Source organism: Amphibalanus amphitrite, unplaced genomic scaffold, assembly GCF_019059575.1.
Source record: "Amphibalanus amphitrite isolate SeventyFive unplaced genomic scaffold, NRLGWU_Aamphi_draft 000954F_arrow, whole genome shotgun sequence".
In the NCBI taxonomy this organism is placed as follows: Eukaryota; Metazoa; Arthropoda; class Thecostraca; order Balanomorpha; family Balanidae; genus Amphibalanus; species Amphibalanus amphitrite.
Genome location: NW_024882448.1, coordinates 197,959 through 222,030, shown reverse-complemented (window position 1 = coordinate 222,030; position 24,072 = coordinate 197,959). Strand labels below are relative to the sequence as shown.

General features: G+C 48.1%; 1 protein-coding gene across 1 annotated transcript in view; it reads right to left on the bottom strand.

Moving 5' to 3' along the window:
* Positions 1–3,023: 3,023 nt before the first annotated feature.
* LOC122368506 (protein transport protein Sec24C-like) overlaps positions 3,024–24,072 on the bottom strand; it is a 37,864-nt gene continuing 16,815 nt past the window's right edge. Inside the window, exons 7-19 of the mRNA XM_043342495.1 lie at positions 22,006–22,201; positions 21,367–21,482; positions 20,779–20,883; positions 20,217–20,315; positions 19,391–19,597; positions 18,516–18,642; positions 17,516–17,676; positions 14,903–15,082; positions 14,278–14,479; positions 13,336–13,530; positions 6,012–6,298; positions 5,516–5,620; positions 3,024–4,935 (exon numbers count right to left, since the gene is read on the bottom strand). Coding sequence (XP_043198430.1) covers positions 4,795–4,935; positions 5,516–5,620; positions 6,012–6,298; positions 13,336–13,530; positions 14,278–14,479; positions 14,903–15,082; positions 17,516–17,676; positions 18,516–18,642; positions 19,391–19,597; positions 20,217–20,315; positions 20,779–20,883; positions 21,367–21,482; positions 22,006–22,201 — 2,121 coding nt within the window. The 3' untranslated portion in view covers positions 3,024–4,794. The remainder of the gene's footprint in view (positions 4,936–5,515; positions 5,621–6,011; positions 6,299–13,335; positions 13,531–14,277; positions 14,480–14,902; positions 15,083–17,515; positions 17,677–18,515; positions 18,643–19,390; positions 19,598–20,216; positions 20,316–20,778; positions 20,884–21,366; positions 21,483–22,005; positions 22,202–24,072) is intronic.

The window sequence follows — 24,072 nt, the reverse complement described above, 5'->3', positions numbered from 1 at the left end:
GAATCAAAATGCTGCAATTTTGAAATTCAATATTTCCGATTTAAGGCATTTCTCGATGTTGTGAGTGCGTGCCGAAACCGGTAATTGTGAGCCAGGGACCCCATTTTGGCTATCTCAGCTCAAATCTAATGTTAAGGTGGGAGGGTCCCTTTAACTGGTCGATAAAAACAATGGTAAGTGTTTACAAAGTAATATAAAGGCATGGGTCGGGTGGGCTACCATTTATATATTTTTCTTTTTAGTTAAAAAAAAATCATAGTGTCAGGGCTGTGACGAAAAATAAGTGGCCTAAATCCGATGAGAAAACAGGATTTGGGGGTACCCTAGGTTTGGCTCCTGCATGAGTTGGCCCCCCCCCCCCAAAACGCAAGCCTGGATCCGCCAGTGGACAATAGTACCCGTAAGAAGTCACAAAGAAGACATGTGCGTGCATACTGAACATACAGAGTTCCTATGGCACTGTCAAGAACCTTACATCGTTACGTAAGGCATCGGAGCGTAGTACTAGTGTCCCCCCCCCCACCCCCCACCCCCCCGGTATCCATTTAGCTCTTGAAGTGCGATATGACACCGCACGGTGACATTGCCGATAGCTCACTGACCACTTCAACCAGCAGACACGGTCTCAGGCCGCTGAAGGCTGTTCACAAGGTTGTTCAGTGCGTGCGTGTTCACTGCTGCTAAAACCAAGGTCGGCAATGATCACGAGGGCTGTTCACCCGCGTAACAAGCCACATGCAGGTTGACTTATTAGCTGGGCTAGTGTGTGTGTGGGGAGGGGGGACAATGTGTGTGTGTGTGGGTGGGGGGTGCATTTAGGGTATTTCTCCCTACAACAGCGTCCGAAATTGATAAAATTTTGTCATTTTTCTCATGGGCGTAGGAATCTCGTGAAAAGTGAGGGGGGCAGCAAACTTCAATGTCACTTTGTGGGAGCCCCAATAGGCAATAGGTACCCCTATGAGGAAATTATTTGCAGTTTTTGTGCTCATCTCACCTTGCTGAGCCCTTTCCTGCCCTTAGCTTTGTATTAACCCGCGCCCCGTAGGGCTACCGGCGGACCCTACCACCCGTAGGGAGGGGGGGCCGTTTCGGCCCCCCCTAAGATCTCGGAAAGTTACCGGCCGATTTTCAAAATTCAAACGGCGTTCGATAGCCCCACCCAGGAACTACCTTGTGACCAAATTTCATTGACCTAGGTCAAACCGATGACGTCACAGGTCAGGTCAAAGGTCAGATTTACACCGTTCACAGGCATTTCAAGAAATGTGTTGTGAAATCGAGTTAATTGGTAATTTATTGAAAACCATCGATGGTACATTGTTCGTCAAACAAATACTTTGCTATCTGAGGTCACTGATACCAGGTCAGGTCACAGCGAGGTCAGGTCACCGGGGTCACAATATGAAAGTGTCGTGTGATACATGTTTTATGGTCCATTTTACAAGACAAATGCGATTATGTGGGTTAGGCAGCCTTTGGGGCCAGCCTAGGTCACGTTTTGGTGAAGGTCAGGTCAAGGTCAGGTCAAATAAGGTCAAATTTCAAAGTTGATATTTTTGCATAAAATGGGTATCGATTCGATGCAGCTCGTCACGGGGATTCTAATGGTGGTCTTTGTTTTGCTCTACGAGGTCTAGAACTGCCAAAAATTGAGTTTGAAAATTTGACGTCATCAATTTTGAACAGTTTTTTCGCTATAACTTGGCCAAAAAACGAGGTATCGATCTGAAATTTGGTATGTAGATAGAAGACGGTAGGTACTATAGTCCGTTTTTCTTAAGTTTGCCCCTCACTGTAAACGTCTCTTTGAACACAGCACGAGAATTGCTAGCTGAATTACTGAGAAAACTGGTTAGCGCACATTGTATTGTAGATATGAATAATATTTTCAAAAATAAGTTTTAAACATCGACGATTTAACGTTATGTTAAGCGCCGTGCAATTTATTTATTAGTTCAGACATAATTCCTGAGAAGTCGTCTATCCCTGTGGGGCTGTAGGTATTGGCAGATACGATTTACGAGTCTGTGAAATAGTAAATAAATTTGATGAAATTGATCGTCTGTGAAATCTGGTTAAATCAGTGTGCGCCAACCAGTTTTCTCAGTAATTCAGCTAGCAATTCTCGTGCTATGTTCAAAAAGACGTTTACAGTGAGGGGCAAACTAAAAAAAACGAACTATATCACATATATTCCGGTTTTTTTGAAACTCAAAAAACTTTTTGGATTTTTTGGCTAATATATTCAAAAAAAAAATTTGATTTTTGGGGTTTAAAACTCAAAAATTTCAAAAATCCGAGATAGCAGTTTTGTAGCCCTGTCAATTCTACACCTTTTATGTATTGATCATTTTTCTGTATCTTCAAAGCTGTAGGCCTGACAGGTCTTCTCGCGAAGGTCTTTTTTCGGTCGAAAATGACAGAACATGACGTCATTCTGACGTCATTTGTGGCCAACCTATCATAGCCTCTGGAAAAATTTTTGGTCACAATGTGTAAAATTGATGCCCGGAGGGGTCCTGAAAGTTTGGTGGCGATATCTGAAGCGGTTTAGGAGATATCGACCGAAAAGGACAGGGGGGGCCGTTTCGGCCGCCCCCCTACGGGGCGCGGGTTAAAATCAAAAATAAATAAATAAAAAATCCTTTTAAAAATGACTGAAAAGTGGGCGGCATGGCCCCCCACACCGACCCCCTGTTCCTACGCATATATGGTTTTTCTCGCACATTTCGTGCTACCCCCCACCCCCCACCCCCTGAATCTCCCAATGCTGCCAGGGAATTCCCCTGCTGGCGAAATAATTGCCGACCACCGATCGACAGTTCTTCACTGAGCTCAGTGTGTTGTAGCTCCTATTGCCGAAATCTGGGTAAAAAGCTGTGACGTTTACACACGAACGCAAAGTGTCTGCGAGTCGGAAGACATTCTGCATTCTACACTATATATAAGTCTTGAGTCTACGTTGCAACCCCAACGTCAACCTCAGCAGTCACATCAACCCAGCCACAAAAACGCAAATATTTGACCGATAGATTTTTATTTACAAAAACAGCCTTGGAAGTGGCGCCCCGCGGAAGGAGCGAGACTCCAAATAAAATCCGAACTCAGCCGCCCGACGGTGTAACAACTCCTCCCGGGACACTCAGACGCTAACTCGGTCAGTAACTCAGTCAGTAGCTCAGTCAGTAATAGTGTCAGTAACTCCGTCAGTAATCCCGTCAGTCACTGCGTCAGTAACTCATTAGGTCAGCGAGTCTGTCACTCTGTCAGTTGTTCGTCAGTCATTCAGTCAGTAGCCGTTAGAAAATCCATCACTAACTCTGTCAGTTCGCCAGTAACTCAGCCACAAACTCAATCAGTAAATTGGACTGGAAGTCCATCGGGAAGATCGTCGAGCATCAGCTTTCTCAATTCCAGTTCCGTTTCAGTCTCGGTTTTCAGTCTGTTTATATCCTTAGCTCGGAATTCAGTCCTAGCCAGCGTTTCCGGCTCAGTCTGGCATATCAGTGCTCAGTCTTCAGTCCCCCGTCACCAGACAGCAAGTCTCATTCCTGCCCCAGTCTCCAGTCTCAGTCAATGGTCAGTCACAGTCTGAACCCACACATTCTCTCACATCGGCCGCATGTAGCTCCAAGCTGTCGCGCGGCTTTCAAATCTGCGATTTCTCGCGCAGAAATCCGCAGATAGATAGTGTCGTTTCTCTTACCGCACGTACCGCAATCAAAGATCATTTCGCGGCTTTCGGCGTTGCGGTACCGCACGCCGACTAACATAGTAAAATATATGATCCCCGCTACCCTTATTCGGCATTTGACCACCAATGAACGACGCTGGACTGCGCCGTTACGCATACATACCAGCACGCACACGCATTCAAACGAACTGACGCGTGGCTCACGCGCACGGATAGGCAGACAGGCTCGGTAGAAGTTCCTTGTTCACCGATTGGCGGGCGCTCCGTCGCGAAAACTCACACACTCGCAGTTTCCACAGCGGGTACGGAAACTATGGAATCCGTGGCGCACGTACGTGTGTGGCGCCACGTGTTGCCCGCACGTGTTTCGCCACGGGTATGGTCACGTTGGTAGACGAAACAGCTGGTTGGCGACTGAAGAGACGTAGCTCTGTGTCCCCGAAGGTTCATCCGGCCAGCAAAACGCCAGGAATATTCAACACCACACTCGATCACTTTTGTCGGATAGATTCATCGTATTGGAATATCGCACACCATTTAGGATTGGGAAAGAAGGACGTCGTAAAAGATCATCGCCCACATTTCAAAGATCACCAGAATGTCTTCGCTTATAAGCTACCAAGGCGAACATGGCAGCAGATTTTAGATTGTTTTCATGTTTTGCCACATTACTTCACGTCCACACGAAACCCCCACCTCTGTTCGGGAGACACCCTGGCTTTCTGCAGTCCATTGCCATTGCTGCCAAAGACGCCAACGGCAGTCAAGTAGCGCCGCCAGTCTTTCGGTCTTCAGTACGCTTCTCTTTTCAGCATGAACCCCAAGACAGAACACCGGCACTCACTCCCAAGGCAACTTTCCGTCGCATTTTCTCGATTGCATCTTCTCACTTCATCACGATACCAGTCTGCTTCTTGCGGTACAGCAGAGGACAGGCTGATGGCTGCCGTAACAGGTGGCGCCACCTATACCGACAGGCAGCGCCACCTATGCCAACAGATAGCGCCACCTATATCGACAGATAGCGCCATCTATATCGACAGGCAGCGCCACCTATATCGACAGGCAGCGCCACCTATAGCGCTCAGTGGGCCCACCTACGTCAGCAGTGCGCGGATCTCCTTGTGAAGGTGGCACAGGTAGTCCACATAGGACGCCGAGCCGTCGGAGCCCTTATCCTCCACCAGGAAGTGTCGGAACACCACCTCCAGCTTGTCCCGCTGGCGTACCACCGTCAGCTGGTGGCAGAACGGCCGGAGGGGAGGATGTTAGGGCGACGCGTATACATATCTAACGAATAGTGTTTGTCTATTTCAAACAACCTGCGGTTACGGTGACGTCCTATGGGTGGAAACGGTAGAGCTGAAAAAAAGTTCTCGAGCCATTCTCACAAAAAGTTCTCGCTAAGGTTATTTCTACATGGCCCCTCGGCCATCACTCTCACAGATTAATTATATGAACTATACTTGAAGAGATCTTTTTTTCCCCGCACAATTCGAACAGTCACGCGAGTCTCAATCAGCTCCAGGATGAACTGACCTCCCTGTGGCTCTAATCTCCGGTGTGAACTGACCTTTATGCGGCTCTAGTCCCCGATGTAAACTGACCTTGATATGACCCTACTCCCGCGGTGTGAACTGACCTTCATGTGGCTCTAACCCCGGGTGTGAACTGACCTTGATATGACCCTACCCCGCGGACGTGTGAACTGCCCTTCATGTGACCCTACTCCCGCGGTGTGAACTGACCTTCATGTGGCTCTAACCCCTCGGTGTGAACTGACCTTCATGTGGCTCTAACCCCTCGGTGTGAACTGACCTTCATGTGGCTCTGCCGCTGTCGTCGCACCTCGTCGATCACTCCCCGTACCCGGATACTCAGAGGCGTATCCAGGTTAGGCAGGCTGGGACGGTCCACATCAATCTAAAACAGAGAAACAGGCACCAGGGTCAGGCATGGGCAGAGGTTGTGAGACATAGCATCGAGCCGTGTTTGACACAAAGGACAGGACCCATTAGAGGATAGTCCATTTACGAAATGAAATCAAGACCATTATCCTCTTCTTTCTCCTACCCTACAAAAATTACCGCATGTAAGTCAGTCAAGTGATTGCTGCGATATAAGCCTCGCAAAAGCGTCCGCACGGCCGGTCGACGACCGGCCGGCCGCTCATTCTCTGAAATTTCCGTTAATCTAAGGAAGACTACGCTCGCTTCGCTCGCTCCGTAAAAACCCTCAATCCTCTCTCATCCCATTCTTCCAACCCTCTCCCACTCTCACCCTCCTATCATTCCCCCTCTCCTCCCCTGCTCACCTGTGCCACTGACTGCACCCCGAACAGATCCTGGACCGCCTCCGGTCCCAGCTGGAGTCCAATCCACAGGAACATATGGACTCCGTTCTCCAACAGGAAGAGCCCCTGATCGTGCAGCTTGTCCTGACTGCTTCGTACGGGCGACGGCAGAACGTCGGCAGGTTCAGACACATCCAGGGTATCCAGGGGAAGGAGGCGCGGGTAGAGGTAAGCCACCGAGCGACGGACGGGTAGCGAGGTACTCAGGAACATGTGGAAGGAGCGCTCGTCGATCGTCAGCTCCGGACCTGCGGGAGAGAAGGGGCGGGGAGTGATGTGTGGGGAATCTTTGATGACATTCTAATGACGTTTAGTCTTTGTAGGTAAGTAAAGGGATTGTCAGAATTATTGAAATTGAAACTCCAAGTCAAAATAAGTTTAGGTTTATTCTGATATCACTTTGGGTAGCACGGAAGAGTTGAGAAATGCAATAATGCGTTTAGGCGCTGTGCCATCAGTCTTCAGAATATGAAGATTCTGAAAACATGACATAGATGGCGGGCAAGCCGTCCGGTCGGAAGGCGCAGCCCGACCCATACCCCGCTCCTCGGCAAGCTCGTGGGCACGGAATACAATAACACCCACTCACCTCCCGACACGTCGTCCGACCTCAGTACACACTAGAGGTGGCAAAATGTGGACCCGGGGACCCGGTCTATGGAACCGGTCTGGACCCGGATGGGTCCAGACCGGGTCCCCCAAAATATTTGGCCGGGTCCAACCGGGTCCTATCATTTCCCTGTGCTTTATGGTAAACATTAATATCTTTTATGCTTTGGCAAACATAGTCATAGTTGATGCAGTTTCCAGTTCATAAGTCCCAATCCCACTTTTGAATTTTAATATTCCAGCAGATTGGGCTACCTATTCTATAGCATACTGATACTGGTCAGTCTTGCTTCAATTTCTTATCTTGTCACCTACAACAGAATAAACAAGTTCTAAGTGCTAGCAATCCAGAAAACATTTCACCAAATGTTTGTACGGATCACTTCCATTCAGTTTGCTGTACAGCACCTAGCAATATTTTGAGCTGTAGAAATCAAATACCAATAACATATGTAGGTAAGTAGGTATGACTGAAATCCATTTATAAATGGACACAAATCCAATTGAAGCAAGGCTGACCAGTGGCATTCTCACCTGCCTTTTCAAAGACATTGACATACCAAAGTCACTATGCCCACCGGAAATCAGAGTTCATGTTTGATATTCAAATGCATTTCATAACTCAAAGCGCTTTGAAATTATTTCTATCACGGCCAGAAGACAACTCATAAAACCAACATGCCCTTGCATAAATCCATAAAGCTAAAAATGAATCCAAGGCATTCTCCAGAAACCGTAGTATTGATCAGATTTTAGCCAACTGACGCCGCATGGTGGCGCTAGCAGAGCGTATTATACATATAGCGCTCTACTAGCGCCATCATACGGCAGCAGCTGACAAAAAACTGAGTCAATACCAATGCCCTTCTCCAAGGCCAATGATTCCGTGTTGATGTGAAAATGGCGCATTTGAGCGTCATATATGCTATACCTTACGCACGCTAATCTACTGCATAAAGGACGTGCATAAAGGTTACAATTTTGGAACACCTGGTTCTCTTACCTGGTTGGGTTCCCATTTGTGTCGGAAAGAAAAGGCAAGGTGGAAGGACCGAAAGGAATTGGAAGGAACCCTGAATGCCAGACGCGCCAGCCCAGTTGTGATATTCTTGACCATTAGTCCTGGGAGTTTTGACTGGTATTGTGCGTCTTCCACAAGCTCGTCAGATGAACACAGTCACATTTCTACACGCTTAGCTACGAGGAAGTAACCTACATACCTATAACTACTTACAAAATCAGCACTGCTCATCCTCAATCATATCTGAACAGGCTATTACGTGCATGTACCTCAATCATTTTCTTAAAGCTAGCTATGTTAGGTGCACGGACAGCATCCTCAGGCAGTGAGTTCCAAACAGCAATGCATCTGACAGAGAAAAAGCGCTTTCTAGTGTCTGTGTGGGTGAGAGTGGGGAAAATCCTAAAGCAGTGGCCCCTAGTCCGCTCCTGTGGAGGGCGGTCGAACAGGTCATCTGGACTCAGGCACGATCTACCGTTAAACAGCTTCCAACATTGTATCAAGTCCGCACGAATGAGCCTCCCTTGGACAGAATACAGGTTCAAGGACTGTAGGCGATCTGCATAGCTTAATCCATTCATTCCATCCACTCGCTTTGTCCACTTCCTCTGAACATTTTCTAAGACCCGCAAGTCTTTCAGATAACCTGTATGCCACAAGCATGAACAGTATTCTATAACAGGTCGGATATGAGTAGTGAGCAAGAACAACATAAATGCGCGAGACCTGCAAACGGTAGACTTAAGAAAACTATGGGCCAGACCGCTAGCCTTGTGTGCAACAGTCCTAATGTGCTCGTGAAATTTAAGCTGCGAGTCGACAGTAACACCAAGATCAGAGTGAGAATCTACATGTGGGATTTGCTGTCCATCAAGGAAGTACACCGGTGAAGGCAAGTTAGCGCGGGGCCTCGCAAAGCGGAGAACTGCACATTTCTTTGGGTTCATTTTCAGACACCACGATGCTGCTGTGGTTTGCAGTGTATCAATGTCTTTTTGTACTTGGGCAGAGGATAACACTGGTGAGGTTCCTGGGGCATGTTTCACACAGGCATAAAGTTTCAGGTCATCTGCAAAAATTTTATATTCACTTCTCAGCTGTGATGCTACGCCGTCAATATAAACCAGGAACAACAGGGGCCCAAGGACAGAGCCCTGCGGTACACCACTGCTGACAACCCTAGGTTGGCTTATCATGTCCTTCACACACACCTGCATCTGTCTGCCCTGGAGAAATGAACGTATCCAGTCAATGAGAGCACCTGTCAAACCAATCGATCTCAGTTTGGTTATCATGAGATCGTGGCAGACGACATCGAACGCCTTACTGAAATAGAAGAGAATGACGTCAGTCACGCCACCAAGGTCCATGTTTTTAGACACTGTGTTATAAGCTAGGAGTAGCTGGTCCATTGTACTTCTGCCAGCCCTGAAACCGAATTGGTTTGAGGTCAGCAGTGAGTTCGTTTCCAGGTAATTACGTATCTGCGTGCAAATCAGGCGTTCCATCGTTTTGCACACAACAGACGTCAGACTGATAGGTCTATAGTTTAGTGGATCAAACCGGGAGCCCTTCTTGAAAATAGGTATAACTAGGGATTTTTTCCAGCAAGAGGGTAGTCGTCCCTCTCTCTGTGATCTCGTGTATATAATCTGTAGAGGGTAGGCGAGGTCATCAGCACATTCCTTCAATACCTGTGGATGTATTCCATCGGGGCCCATGGCAGAGTTAGGGTCGAGATCTTTGAGAGCATGGCGAACATTCTCTGTACATACTTCTACATGGCTGAGAGTCCCGTCGAAGGCCTGGTGGGGCGAGGGGTTAGTGGGGGTGACAGTGGTGAATACAGAGGCAAAAGATGTTGCAAGTAGCTCAGCCATAGCTGTGGGATCATCAGTATGGTGACCAGATTGCAAAAGCAAGGGACCAACCGCTGGTCTGCCAGTCTTCTTGTTTCTTATATAAGAATGGAGCAGTTTGGGGTTGTCCTTTGACCTGTCAATAAGACTAGATTCGTAATCACACTGCGATCTGGCGGCAAAATTTCGCAACTCGCGGTTTACAGATGAGAAAAGCTTATATGCGGCCAGTGTACCAGTAGAGCTTCTGCCAGATTGCTGCCTCACCCTCTTGTACGTCTGCCAAGCTGCCTGGCGCCTGTGAATTAAGGAAATCGGGGGTCTTGTTTTCCAGGGTGGTTTAGGGGGATTAGCTTGCTGTGTTGGCACATGTAGGTCTACCATCTCTGAAATGATGGCTGTGAAACGGTTAAACGAGTCCTCCACATTCAGGTAGGCCAGCTCGAAGTCCCAGTCCAAGAGCTGTAGTGATCTACGCATTGAAGCATATCGAGCTTTGTGCCAGTTTCTCCTGCGGGACATTGTCCTCCCATGAGGGTCAGCAGCAACATTTTCAAAGACATAGTCACATATCGTCGGACAGTGGTCACAACCTGGGAGAGGGGCTTGTACCATAAGTTGACCAATACGGTCTGGCTCAGATGTGAAGACCAGGTCCAGTGTATTGCCTGACCTCGGGTAGGTTGGCTGTATAACCCACTGCGTAAGTCCAAGAGAGTTAAATATGTCAACAAACATTTGGATTGTCCTCGATCCTCCTGAACTATTAAGTGGATTTCCATGGCACCAGTCAAGTCTAGGGAGATTGAAATCTCCTAACAATATCACTTCCTTATCACTGCAGAAGTTACTTAGAAAGGAGCAAACAAGTTCGTTCTCAGTGTCAGAATAAGAGGGAGGTCGGTAGACTACAGCAACAAAAACATTATAAGACACAAGACAGAAGGTGAGAACATTGGGAATTGGAGCTTGAACATTACCAACAGTGATGTTGTTATGCACATAGGCACATACACCATGTTTGTATACTGAACCATTAGTATCATTTCTAATGAGATTATAGTTAGGAATGTTTACAAATGAGTCTGGAATGTGCTGGAGGAGATGAGATTCAGTAACACAAACAATGTCAAGTTTTGACGAATCTGCAAAATCAAAAAGCATGTTCACCTTGGAGCTTAAGCCATTGAGATTGACCTGTGAAAGACGAATCAGGGTAGATTTAGGCAGATCATTCAGTTTCCCGCGACAGAGGTGGAAGGGGCATCACGAGCAGCAGCAGCAGCCTGAGCCTGGGGAGGGTGATCAGCATTGTCAGCTCTAGCAGCCGAGGAACCCCCTGCTGTCACTGAAGAGGCTTGGCGAGATTGCACAGCTCCATCTCCATCTCCAGTTTGGGGCTCCTGGGCCTGCCGCGCCTGCCTGCGTCTCAAGTACTGCTCAGTTCTCTGGGCATAAGTCAGGTCCCTAGATATGAAGATGCCTCTATAGTCATCAGAATCCTTTAGCTGTTTGGCTTTATCCAGCAAGAGCTTTCTACTTTCATCATCAGGGATTTTGACTCTGAAGAAGTTACTTTGGCCAGGGATAGCCAGTACCTCAGAAGCTTCTACTCTAGTCCCTGTGTGATTCCTGGCAAACTCAGTGAACTTGGCCTTGAACTCAGTGGTAGATGAGGCAGGCAAACCCTTGATTACGACAAAGGCACGGCGTTTGTCCCGTTCCTTCTGCTCCTTCATCTCCTCCCTAATGAGGGTACGGTAGTCCTGAGAGGGGTTAGTGGCAGTGATAGGCTGGTGTGGTAGGGGATGAGGAGCAGCGGTTTGTCCCTGCACATTCACCAAAGCAGCATCGTGGTTGGGGAGTTGGGGAGTTCTGGAAGAAAGCTCCTTGACTTGAGAGGTGAGTTCCTTGATCACAGCACACATTCCCTTCACCTGGACATGCAGCTGTTTGACAGTCTCCGCGAGGTGGGGGTCTGTGTGGCCACTTGGGGAATTGCCCCGAGCGGTCACCTGTTCGACCCTGCATTTCATGCATATAAATTGAATCCCTGCCCCATCATACTTTAATATAGCATTAATGAGCTCCAGCGGCAGTCCCGAACACATCTGTGATCCATGCACCCACTGCTCACACTTGTCACACCCCACAGGGTCAGGGCCAACATCATCGCCACAAGTACCGCAGAGGCACTCCTCACCCCTTTGGGTTGGAGGGTTAGACACACTTGCACTCCTGTCTCTCTTCGCTCCCCTAGTTCCCTTATTCCTTTGGTTACCCCGACGCATAGTTCAACAATCTTCATGCAAACAGGGTGCAAGGACAGGTGTGGCAGGTTGCGGTCTGAGACTGGGCGTCACAAGGGTGCTGCAGCAAGCGTGCAAAGGAAATAGCAACCAGGCTGACACTTAGTGGTACTGACAACGAGGCAAGGCGTGCAGGCGTGCAGACGTGCAGAGCAGGGGTGGCAGTGCAGCAGTCCAGCTTGCAGTTGCAGCATGCAGTTGAAGGCGTGCTTTGGATATAAATTTATCTTTATCCAAGCAGAAAATTATTTTGATGACTTCATCAAAACATAAATAGTACAAGCTGCAGCTGCTTCAGCACTTTTGCACATATAATAAATTGTGTGAACACGTTCGGGAAGAAAGTCTCAGAACCCTTGGTATTTATTCTATGTCTAGGTACTAACAACAAAATGTAGTTTGTTTTCTACGTTAATAAATTGGCACTTAAGTCATGATCGCAACCTACTTAACCAACTTGCAGTACTTAAAAGTTTATTGCCATTACGATTTTGCAGTACTTTATCCCCAACAAAATTTTGCAGTGATTTAACGCCTGTTTTGTCCATTGCTATCGTGTCGACATTTCTGGCGAACCTCACACAGTTTTCATGTTTCTATTTTGATTTTGAATGTTTTATCGTTTGGGGCCCTTGATAGTTGATAATATTTGTAAGGACTAATGAATTTAATTCTAAAAGGAATATCTTTTACCAAGAATATTAGAAAGGTATGTATCAGTATGGTTATTGGTTATCTTGTTCCATGTTGATGTTAGGTTCTTGTTCTGACTCTGGTGAAGGCACTGGTCCATGGATCCCCAGTTCACATCATTTTTAGCAGCTGTAGTAAAAGTGGCTTAGGTTAGCATGAAATTCATTGGTCTACTTACTTCTTATATTCTTAAATATGACCTGAATCTGGTTCCAAAATACAAACTGCGAAGCGAAGTGAAATGACCATGGCATGAGTTTTTTACTTTGCAACACAAGTATGCCAAATTGGAAAGAAACTATTTTCTTTTGCTATACCTACAATTGTACACAATTTTCATAATGAATTTCGGGAACGGGTCCATCTGGTTCCAACGCTGACTTAGACCGGGTCTGACCGGTTCCAGAAATGTGCCAGTCAGACCGGGTCCGGGTCCGGGTCCCAAAATTTTCCAGTTTTGCCACCTCTAGTACACACCACACAGCTCCAGTAGAGGGGCGGCAGGTCCACCTTCTCACCTCCTGAGACTACTGCATCCGACCTCAGTACACACAGCTCCTGTAGAGGGGCGGCAGGTCCACCCACTCACCTCCCGACACTACTGCATCCAACCTCAATACACACAGCTCCCGTAGAGTTGCGGCAGGTTCACCCACTCCTCCCCCAGACTTTGTCCGACCTCAGTACACACACCTCCCGTAGAGGGGCGGCAGGTTCACACACTCACCTCCCAGACTTTGACCGACCTCAGTACACACAGCTCCCGTAGAGTTGTAGCAGGTTCACCCACTCACCTCCCGACACGGCGTCCGACCTCAGGATGCAGTTGGCGTAGAGGGGCAGCAGTTTCATACACTCGGGTAGAATCAGCTGACCGGCAGAGCTGGGCGAGGCACAGTTTTTGCGGTAGCTCGCCAGTATCTGGGCACACTGGGCCGTGAGCTGGTCCCGAATGGCGCGGGGCGACGAGTCCAGAACCTTGGACACCGCTGGAAATAGAGAGAGAAAGGAGTGAGCTAGAGTGTGGGGATGTGTGGGTTTCAGTACACAATGGCAGTATTACTCAGCAATGAGTTATTCCACTAAGAAGTATAGCCGACTACAGAACGATGTTCCACTCCTCAGAAGCTATCAGTTGACCGGAGCGCTAAGCTGTGCCGTTTGTCACGCAATTAAGCGTGTCGATTGTGAGCATTGGGACAAAGCTATAATTTGTGAACTCAGCCCGTGTGATGCGGCACAGCCTACCACTCCAGGCAAATAATTGCCTGTGAAAAGTGGAACATCATTCTGTAGTCGACTATACACCCGACTGATAGATTGGACTATAAGAGGCCTACACCCTGTCATTTTCACTTCATACACACATTGTGACTTGCATCACTCTTGGTGACTTTCCACTTAATTTTTTTTCCCCGTTCCAATTATTCTGTTCGGTGTTCAACCCCACAGCAAGCCCTGTTTGACCCCTTGGTCTGGTTTATCCTGTTTGATCCCCGTAACATACCCTGTATAACCCCTAGCATACCGGCCTGTATAACCCGTTAACATACCCTGTATCCCTGTATACCCCCCCCCCCCCACCCCCACCCCCGGTATAACATACCCTGTTTGACCATCAGGTTGGTCATGGTGTCCAGCTCACAGCTCCTGTATAACCCCGCAATATACCCTGTATAACCCCGTAATATACCCTGCCTACCCCCTAACATACTCTGCATAAACCCCTAACTTACCCTGTTTGACCATGAGGTTGGTCATCGTGTCCAGCTCACAGCTCCTGTACAGGTCGGCCATCTGACTGCAGACATTCAGGCTGAGGTTCAGCACCCTCAGACGCCTCTGGCCGCTGCAGGCAGTGTACAGCAGTGCGGCCTGGATGTAGACGCCGTCCTCCTCTGTCAGTTTGTCGTCGTGTTTGAGCTCCACCGTTACAGCCTGTGTGAGAGGGGGAGGGGAGAGTTAGAGCTGGGGGAGTGAGGGGTGTTCATGCTTCGTGTTCATTCGTCAATCCTCGTCCACAATAGGCCTAAGCTCTCATATTAACGTTCCGGTTTACCAAACCAAACGTACTCCTTCAGTTCCAAGGAAATCATTTTAATGCTACCCTTTTTGAAATGCGCACCCTGTCAATTTATTTTTCTCTGGTCTTCCTCTCATTTTCCGTAACCAATGTCTACGTTAATTGGTGTTTTAGGGGGGCGCAGACTACTAAAGTCGCATTTCGCCCATATCCATATCCAAGTATCTATCGTTGATGGAAGACATTTCTACATGTAGAGAGTAAGCGAGGCGAGGGTAACCATCCTCATCCCCACGCCTCCTCCTCTCTCTCTCCCTCCCTCTCTCCCCTCTACCCACCTGACTGCTATCGATGGCCGCTAGCTCCATATCGGTCGTATTCGACATGTAGAAATGTCCGTGAAAGTCCACCGGCCGCACTCCGGTCGAGGTTCGAACCCGCATAATGGCGTCAAAACCGACCGGCTGGCTAACGGCCCGGCTGAGGTCACGCAGCAGGCGGTCTCCGTCCAGCTCAGCCTGAGGGCCAGGGAGGGGTTAGAGAGGTCACGGAGCAGGCGGTCTCCGTCCAGCTCAGCCTGAGGGCGGGGGAGGGGTTAGAGAGGTCAGAGAGGTCAGGTCAGTCTGCTCGAGTGCAGATACACCTTTTTACGCCCAATTTAGGCGGAAGTGCACACATGTCATTAATTGTGCAGGTGATTTCGATGGTTCGGCATAGTGCCTTCATATATTGAATTGCGGCACGATATTCGTCATTGTGCACCCCACTCCGTCATAGTGCAGTTAAAAGTGGCCCAGGTTCAGACATATTGGACTTAGTGCAAATAATAATTCGTCAGGCTAATTCAATTTCGACATACGGCATGTGCTTACGGCAACGTTCAAATAAATCCAGCACGGTATAAATAAGCGATTATGTAAACAGATCTCACCTTCCTACGCAACTTAAGCCTCAGCAAAGCTCTGGAGCTAATGAAGAATGTGGGATGTCACGTGAACGTGAAATGCGCTACACCTTTTTACGGCCAAATATAGAAATAGTGCACACAGTTGAGTATAATAGTGCAACCGATTTCGACAGTTCGGCATAGTGCACCTCTAGTTCGGCCAAGTGCATGATATTCGGTAATAGTGCACACGTTTCAAATGAAGAGCAGTCAATTTAGAAGATGGTGCGTTCAAATTCAATGAGCCGTAGGTTCAATTTCGTCATAGTGCACGGTTTCGTCATGTGGCCTGATAGTCGGCGTCCAGCAAAGCGATTTAGGCGATGTTCAAGTGAATTCGCTGCTGGATTGGGAAAATATTTTTGAAAGCCCCTATCTGCCTGTCAAGAGTAGCGTGAATCTTGGTAAAAAACCTGCTCAAATGCAGTTTCAGCTCTCAGGAATTAACTTATCATTAGTCTCGCTCTAAGAACTCGGCGACACGGTCGAGTGGCGGTCACGTGGCATTCAGGGCTTCTGAATCGGGTGCATAACTTCGTTGCTGGTTCAAAAAGATCAGAAATGCTATGGATTCTTGTTATCGCCTTTCAGCATCATGGCGAATTTGATTGAACAAAGCCGAAAAAATATTGCTCATGCCGAATATATAAGCACCCGACGAATTATGTGCACTATGTCTTATATGATTGAAGCTAAGGCACCCAGATGAAACATTAAATACCCTCTACCTTTTGCATCCAGAGCAGTGCAGCTGGCTACTTGACTTTTTTGCGTTGCTGACTGACTACGAGTGTCATTGGAGGCTCAGGTAGCGTGAAATGTCAAATAAAAATTGTTATTACTTATTTATGCAATGCCGTGTTACTGAACAGTGCCTAAATTACATGCGGGACCCCGAAATTGAAACGATCTGACGAATAATGTGCGATATGTCTAATATGCCTGAACCTGGGTCACTTTAAACCTGCACTATGACGAAATGGCTGCAATATGGCGAATATCGTGCCGCGATTCAATATATCAATGCACTATGCCGTGCTGTCGAAATCGCCTGAACTATTTTTGAAATGTGTGCACTGCCGCCTAAATTGGGCCTTTTCATTACATTCATTAAAATCTCGTTAATTTTTATTAGCAGTAAAATTTCAATAATTTAGTAAAATTTCATTAGCAGCTTGTTTGAACGGCACCACGCTACACTTGATGAACAGCAAGAGCGTTGTCAAAAATATTTTCTAGATGGGGCACCGAATTCGCTTGAAGGCTAACTAAATTGTTTTGCGGTACGCCGAATACCAATGCATATGACGAAGCAATGCACTCTGGCGAAACTGAAATCGCAACTACTGAAAATGAATGCATTCTCTTTTAAATTGCTTGCACTGTTTCGGAGCCGTGTGCACTATTACTGAATTTCATGCACTCGGCCTAAGAAGCGGTGCACTTTGCCGAACTGTCGAAATGGTTGCACTATTTCTGAACTGTGTGCACTATTTCTATATTTGGCCGTAAAAAGGTGTAGTACAGGTCAGATCAAATCACATCGCATATCACCACCAATGATTAGCTGAGTGACAGAGTTCTGAAGCAGGGTCAAAAGGTCGAATGTTCATGATATCATTCCGCATCTACAATCGTTGCATTTCAAATTTTGTACTTTTGCACATTCAACTTGGAAACAAGCTAACTTGAAAATCGTCCACCATAAGCTTGAAAGCAGACGTGATTTGAGATCTGATGATGATGGTTTGAGTTTAAGGACGCCTCGGCGAGGCCATTGATCACTCAAAGGTCAAAGGATCACAAAGGCCATTGATCACAAAAAAGAACCACTCTAAACAAGAAAAAATGAGCTTGACTAATCCGTCAAACGGAGTGTGTATTTCCACTCCATCCCACTTACCTGAAAGTAGGTGTATTTTAAGATCGGCTCGCCACTCACATGGAAGTAGGTGTATTTCCATCCCAACCCATAAGTGGGTGTATATTCACACCATTTACTAACCTGGAAGTAGGTGTATTTGAAGATCTCGCCGCCGGTGAGTCGCACCACCTGCCCGATGGTGGGCAGGTCGACGTACGAGTTGTTCACCAGGAAGAGGCTCACGCTGCAGCCCACCTGGACACACTCCTGTCCCAGGTTGTTGTAGAACTGCGTCTGGGGAGCTGCGGAGGGAAACAGAGCTCACGTCAGATGACGTATTTATGGCGGGTGAGAAGGACGTGGTGTATTTAGTATAAAAATGTGATTTTACACACATCTGGCAAAACAACAAAACGAGTAGCGCGATGTACAAATGTGATGTGAGCTGAGTGTGTGTGCGTGAATGTGTGTGTTAGTTGTGCAACTGAAACCCGATGTTCCGTTTTATGACATGTCAATCATAATAGTCATGTGTTCATGGACCGATTGCACGATGTAAATACATACATACATATACATACATACCTACATACATACATAAACACATGCATACATACGTGGGAGCTACAGCTGTATTTACCGTTGGGAGATAAAACACTCCATACCATATGACATTTTTACACACACAAAAAAACAATATCGACACAATTACACCTTTAGTTCGGTCAAAAACGTCCATAGAACACTGATAGTCTGTGCGTAGAGTCGATGGAAGAATGTGGACAGTGTTTCCATTGCAATTGATACAACTAAGCAGGCCAGCCATACAGTACATATGCACTCACTGAACACCAAACAACACAGTACATGTGCACTCACTAGAGACCAGTCATATGGTACAGGTGCACTCATTACTGGTCAGCCATACAGTGCAACTGCACTCACTACAGTCCAGCCATACAGTACAGGTGTACTCACTGAGGACGTGTTTCTCCTTGTCGGATCCGAGCACCTTCCTGTCGTCTCTGTTATTCAGCTGGCCCGGCGCCTGGCTATACAGTACACGTGTACGCACTACAGACCGACAATACAGTACGCGTGTACCCACTACAGTCCAGCTATACGGTACAGGTGTACTCACTGAGGACGTGTTTCTCCTTGTCGGATCCGAGCACCTTCCTGTCGTCCCTGTTCTTCAGCTGGCCCGGCGCCTGACCGCTCGGCAGGGAGGAGTGGAATACGAACAGACGCCCAGAGCAGTTGGCGGCCTGGGGGTGCACCGAGAGGTCAGACAGAGGTCAGAAAGACGTCAGAAGAGGTTCACGGAGGTAATATAGGAGGAAATGGAGTGGTGATTATGTGTTCACGAAAAAAATAAATAAACAGTGGTGAGCTGAATTGAAAAAAACTTGTAGCTGCTAGTTCTTTTAGTGATCCAAGCAGAGCATATTTAGACATTGACCGCAATCCAGCGGAAGAAGTTATTTCTTACGAGGAAAAACGATTAATAGCTCCTGCCCTCCCATCAATATTAAATAAATCATGTTTTCTACTTCCTTCACCGCTCGGATTCCTATGAGAATGATAGTTATCAATATACGAATTCACGGAACGCATCAAGCATCAGCGTTCCCAGCTTCAGCCCCACGGCCCACACCTATCTCTCTCCCCAATACCATCTCAATGGACATTTTTCGTAGGTACTTTTAGTAGCTTTCATGTCCCAAACTATATTGTCTAACTATGCTGTCTCATCATCCATACTTAAGGCGAATCTACAGTAGTATATACCGTCCCCTAATAAAGCACTCCCCACCCCTTTACCTGTACCTTAAATGCCTCCATATCATCCCCTCCGCTGCATATTCGGCGCCTCCCTTTACCCTTTACACGTACCTTCAGCGCCTCCATGCCGGCCTGTATGGCCAGTCTCAGCACCATCTCCGTCTCCCGTCCCCCATGTCCTCCTCTATTGAACACTATCATACGAGACTGTACTGTTATACTCGTACGTACCTTCAGAGCCTCCATGCCAGCCTGAATTGCCGGTCCGAGGACCACCTCTGTCTCCCTCGTGTTGACAAACAGTGCCGGCAGCTGCTCCATGAGACTGTCTATCACGGCCTCAGCCTCAGCAGCGTCCACCAGCAGACCGTCCACCAGGGGTACGAACATATCCTGCACGTCTCCGACCACCAGCATCTGAGGCTGGGCCAGCACCGGCTGTGGGGGAGAGGGGGAGTTACACAGTGGTACGAACATATCCTGCACGTCTCCGACGACTAGCATCTGAGGCTGGGCCAGCACCGGCTGTGGGGAGGGGGAGGGGGAGTTACACAGGGCCAGCACCGGCTGTGGGGGAGGGGGGAATTACACAGGGCTAGCACCGGCTGTGGGAGGGGGGGGAGTTACACAGGGCCAGCACCGGCTGTGGGAGGGGGGGGGGAGTTACACAGGGCCAGCACCGGCTGTGGGGGCAGGGGAGTTACACAGTGCCAGCACCGACCGGAGAGAGTCAGCTGGGAAAGGGTGTTATACAATCACACAGACTAATGCAAGCACTTTAAAGATAAAGTAGATGAGGGAATGTCATTGAGATTTCCACAGGACTAGCTTTCGATTAGAATTTAAACCTGTCTATCAATGCATTAGACATGATATCTGCTTCACAATAGACAACAATAGAAGTGTATATACTCATGATTTTTGTGTGTTACCTGGACGTAGCTATGGTTATTTTGCGTCCACCCGAGCGAGTATAATACAAAACCACTGAGGATGCAGTCGTTCGTGTCTACCCCTGGCAGTGAGCTGGCCACGGAGCCTCGTTCAGTCGCCTCACCTTGCAGTTGAAGAAGTGGACCACATTGCTGTATGTGATGAATCCGACCTTCATGGACGAGGCAGACTGTCCGACGTCAATAGGTAGCTGACGCAACACCTGGAGAACAACGGCAGAGTGAGGTTATGATGGAGCACTTGGCGGAAGTATCTGAAGAAAACCAGAAAACAATGGTTGATGGAGAGAGAGAGGGTGGTCATGAGGTATTACATGGAGTGCGATGGGTGGTTATAATTTATCGACTAAGGAGGATGGTAAAAATACAGTGCTGCAAGTGGTATACGGTGGTTCATGTTGAAACTGCATTCTACGACTAACTCCGATTAAGTTGAGAAAGTCAATGCACATAGCAAAATATGCGTCAAATACGTTGGTATTCGACCTAAAACAATCGAGCTTAGGGCACAGAAGTACGCCATTTTTTCTTCAGAAATACACAATAATCAACTCATGTCCATCAACCGAACATCCACCGCAGTTGCTCCATTACGCAAGTAAATCAACCACCTTTCCATAAGCTTATCGCCGTCAATTCCATCCACTCCCACATAAGCTTCCTCACCTCCTTCACGTTGTTACAGAGCAGGTGGAGCAGGCCCGACTTGACGTTGTTGTACGACACGTCGATGACGAATATGTACGCCGGCGGCTTCGGGAACTCGTTGTTCTGCGGAAAATGGAGGAATTAGCAGAGTTAGAGGGAAGAAAAGACCAGAAAGAGGGGAATATCCAGGAAGTCAGCCTTTCTCTCCATGTCTAAAAGCATTTAAATACGAACTAAGCTGTGCATACCTAAGCATACCACATATACATTCGCGCCGTCATTTGATGGGCTTCCGATGAATAAGATTGCATCATACGGTTACACTTACTTATAGGTGCAGGGGTACGCAACTTTCCTATGACATTTATTTAGCGATGGTCTAATTTCTCTGTAAAATATTTTTGTAGTGATATGAATTTTACTTTCCCACGCGACGCATAATAGATATGGTTCTACTGACTCACCCTGCAGTACTCCTTGGCAAAGACGTACTCGTACTTTCCCAGTACAAATAGTGATGGTCCCAATGACTCACCTTGCAGTACTCCTTGGTACAGACGTACTCGTACTTTCCCAGTACGAATAGTGGCGGTCCCAATGACTCACCCTGCAGTACTCCTTGGTGCAGACGTACTCGTACGCTCCCATGCAGAGCTCGGGCCGCTCGTACTTGTCAAGTCTCTGTCCAGTGTGGTCGAGGTGCTGGAAATACTCCTGGGGCACTGTACAGAGCGGCGGGGCGGGGGACGAGGTTAGACACACTGCAGTACACATTGGATGACCACAGTTCATACTTTATAGTAGAGGTGTGAGAAGCAGCAGGGCGACAGGGCAGGGGTAAGACATGACACATCATCAAAGAATTGGCGTTCGCCGCCCAAGACGAGTAAGATAAAACATTTGATTTCATCGTGACCACTGTAAAACAATATGCCATAGGAAAATGCTAGTCTCTGCAGCCAATAAATGCATACGCATGTAGTAAGTACTCATCTTGTCTTTAACAAGCCATAACAGTAGAGCTGAAACATGCAATAATTAATTTACTAAGGATGGAAAATTCGAAACAATTAGAATCAAAGCAGTATATTATGACGCCATCAAAACGCAAAAGAGGCAAAGAGAGCAATTTCAAAATTCCACCGCACCCCACCCACCTAATCCAGGAGCCACTTTCAACCTCTTCCATCCCCAAACTCACCTCCCCCTTCTTCTGACACCCCCGTCCCCCCCCCCTCCGCTCACCTTCGGTGCTGGCCTTGCAGAACGGACAGCTGAACCTCCTGCCCCCATCGATGAACGTCATGAAGGGTCCCATATAGGCCTTACAGCGTATACAGCGGACGGGTCCCAGAGTACCGAGGTCCACCACTGGAGGGGGCTGTTCGCCGTCCGGTAGCTCGGCCAGAGGGGCGATACTCAGCGCCAGAGGGATGTTGGTCTGTGGGAGGGAGAGAGAGAGAGAGAGAGAGAGAGAGAGAGAGAGAGAGAGAGAGAGAGAGAGAGAGAGAGAGAGAGAGAGAGAGAGAGAGAGAGAGAGAGAGAGAGAGAGAGAGAGAACAGTTAACTTCATAAATGTTACAGACAATCACTTACAATAAAATATTTAGCCCACGAATGAATGAAACAGATAGTCCATTTTAATCCACATCAACAAATTTAACGAACAGTCATTCACTTAAGACACTTGGTTTGATTTAGAAACCATAACACCTGCTCTGTACCGCTCGAATGGTACTGGGAGCTATTGGAATGAGCAGACGTGTTTAGCAGTGCTCTAGTTTACTGCCTATTTTGGCGTAATGGACCCGCATAATGACTTTGAGATAAGCATGAAATGAATATTAATTTAACGTAGAATATTTTGGTGGTATTTGCAGTTGAGTTGAATGGTGAAATAATTGAATTATAGGCTTTAAAAAAAATGATTATTTTGACCCAGTTTTGAAATTTTAGACTCACCACCGCGTTAATTCTGCTCTAGATTTTTAGTAGTAAGTCTCGTGCTAGTTCTGAAGAGAGATCCTTATAGCCAATAATGTCAGACTCTGACACCTCGGTTAGTGGCTACGATCAAACAGTGGGAGAATGGGTTGTGGCGAGAAAGACCAAACGGAGCAGGATAAGCAAGGCAAAAATCGTAGCATCAACGATTACGGACGCTGAAGAAACTGTACCGAAGAGCATTTTTTGTCCTATCTCTCCTCTCACCAATCAGCCTACCGCGACCCACGAACAGCTGACGAGTGCGACTAACTCTACGCATACCGGCGAGAATGACGACAAAGCATCCCACGACAGGGTGGCGACGAGCGCGAGGGCGCCGACCCTGGACCAGCTGATCCCCACTAGTGCGACGTCAGCCGACAAGAAACGTCTAATCGCTGAGTCGGATTGCATTTTCAGTGGGCGCTACGACCCAGCTGCGGTGTGCTGTATCATGGCATCCATGGACGAACCCGACCTGAGAGAGCTCCGAGAACTGCTGCATGCTGCGCTGTCTGCGGTCATCCCGGCTGTCGCCGGCCGTCCTCTCTGCCGCCGTGTTACCGGCAACTTGGCTGGCCTAGCGGATGACTGCTGGACCTTGGGCTACTCGGCGGCTCAAGGTATGCTGACACAGCGTGCTAATGCTGCCACTCTGAAGCCAGCGGGTCGCAATCCCCTGCCACCCCCCGGTCCCACCCGGAGCGCGCCCTCGGACTCTGCTATGTCGTGCCCCAGCGCGATAACTTCGTCACTCGAGGCGATCATATCCACCCAGCTGCGAATGGAGAATGAAATTAGGGAGCTTCACGCTCGTCAAGCTACCCAGGATGCTTACAAAACTCGTCTGAAACAGCTGGAACTGGAAATAACTGGTCTCCGCAGAGAATGTGCTGCTAGAGATGACACGATTGATCAGTTGAAGGTCCTTGTAGAGGGGCTGCTAGCCCGTGAGGGCCCACAGCCACGCCGGCCAGTCACCCCTGGATTACAGGTGCAGCCGGGGCGACATGACAGCGATGCGAGGTCCGCTGCAAATGATGCTACTGCTGTAACTGAAGAGGCTCACTCTGACCGCACCGCCGCCCGCGAGATTGCCGCCAACTTGGATCTGCGTGCCCTGGGTGAGGCGATCGCTGGTGCCCTGCATTGGCGGGTCGGCGATTCAGACAGTGAGCCAGAGCAGCAGAACACGCATACCGTGTCTGAGCGTAGGACAGCGCAGCCCGCGAACCACAGTCAAGCAGCAGTGCCGACTGCGGCACCGACCAGCGACACGTCTGCCGCGGCTCCAGGCGGCCCGACACGGCGACAGAGCATGGTGAC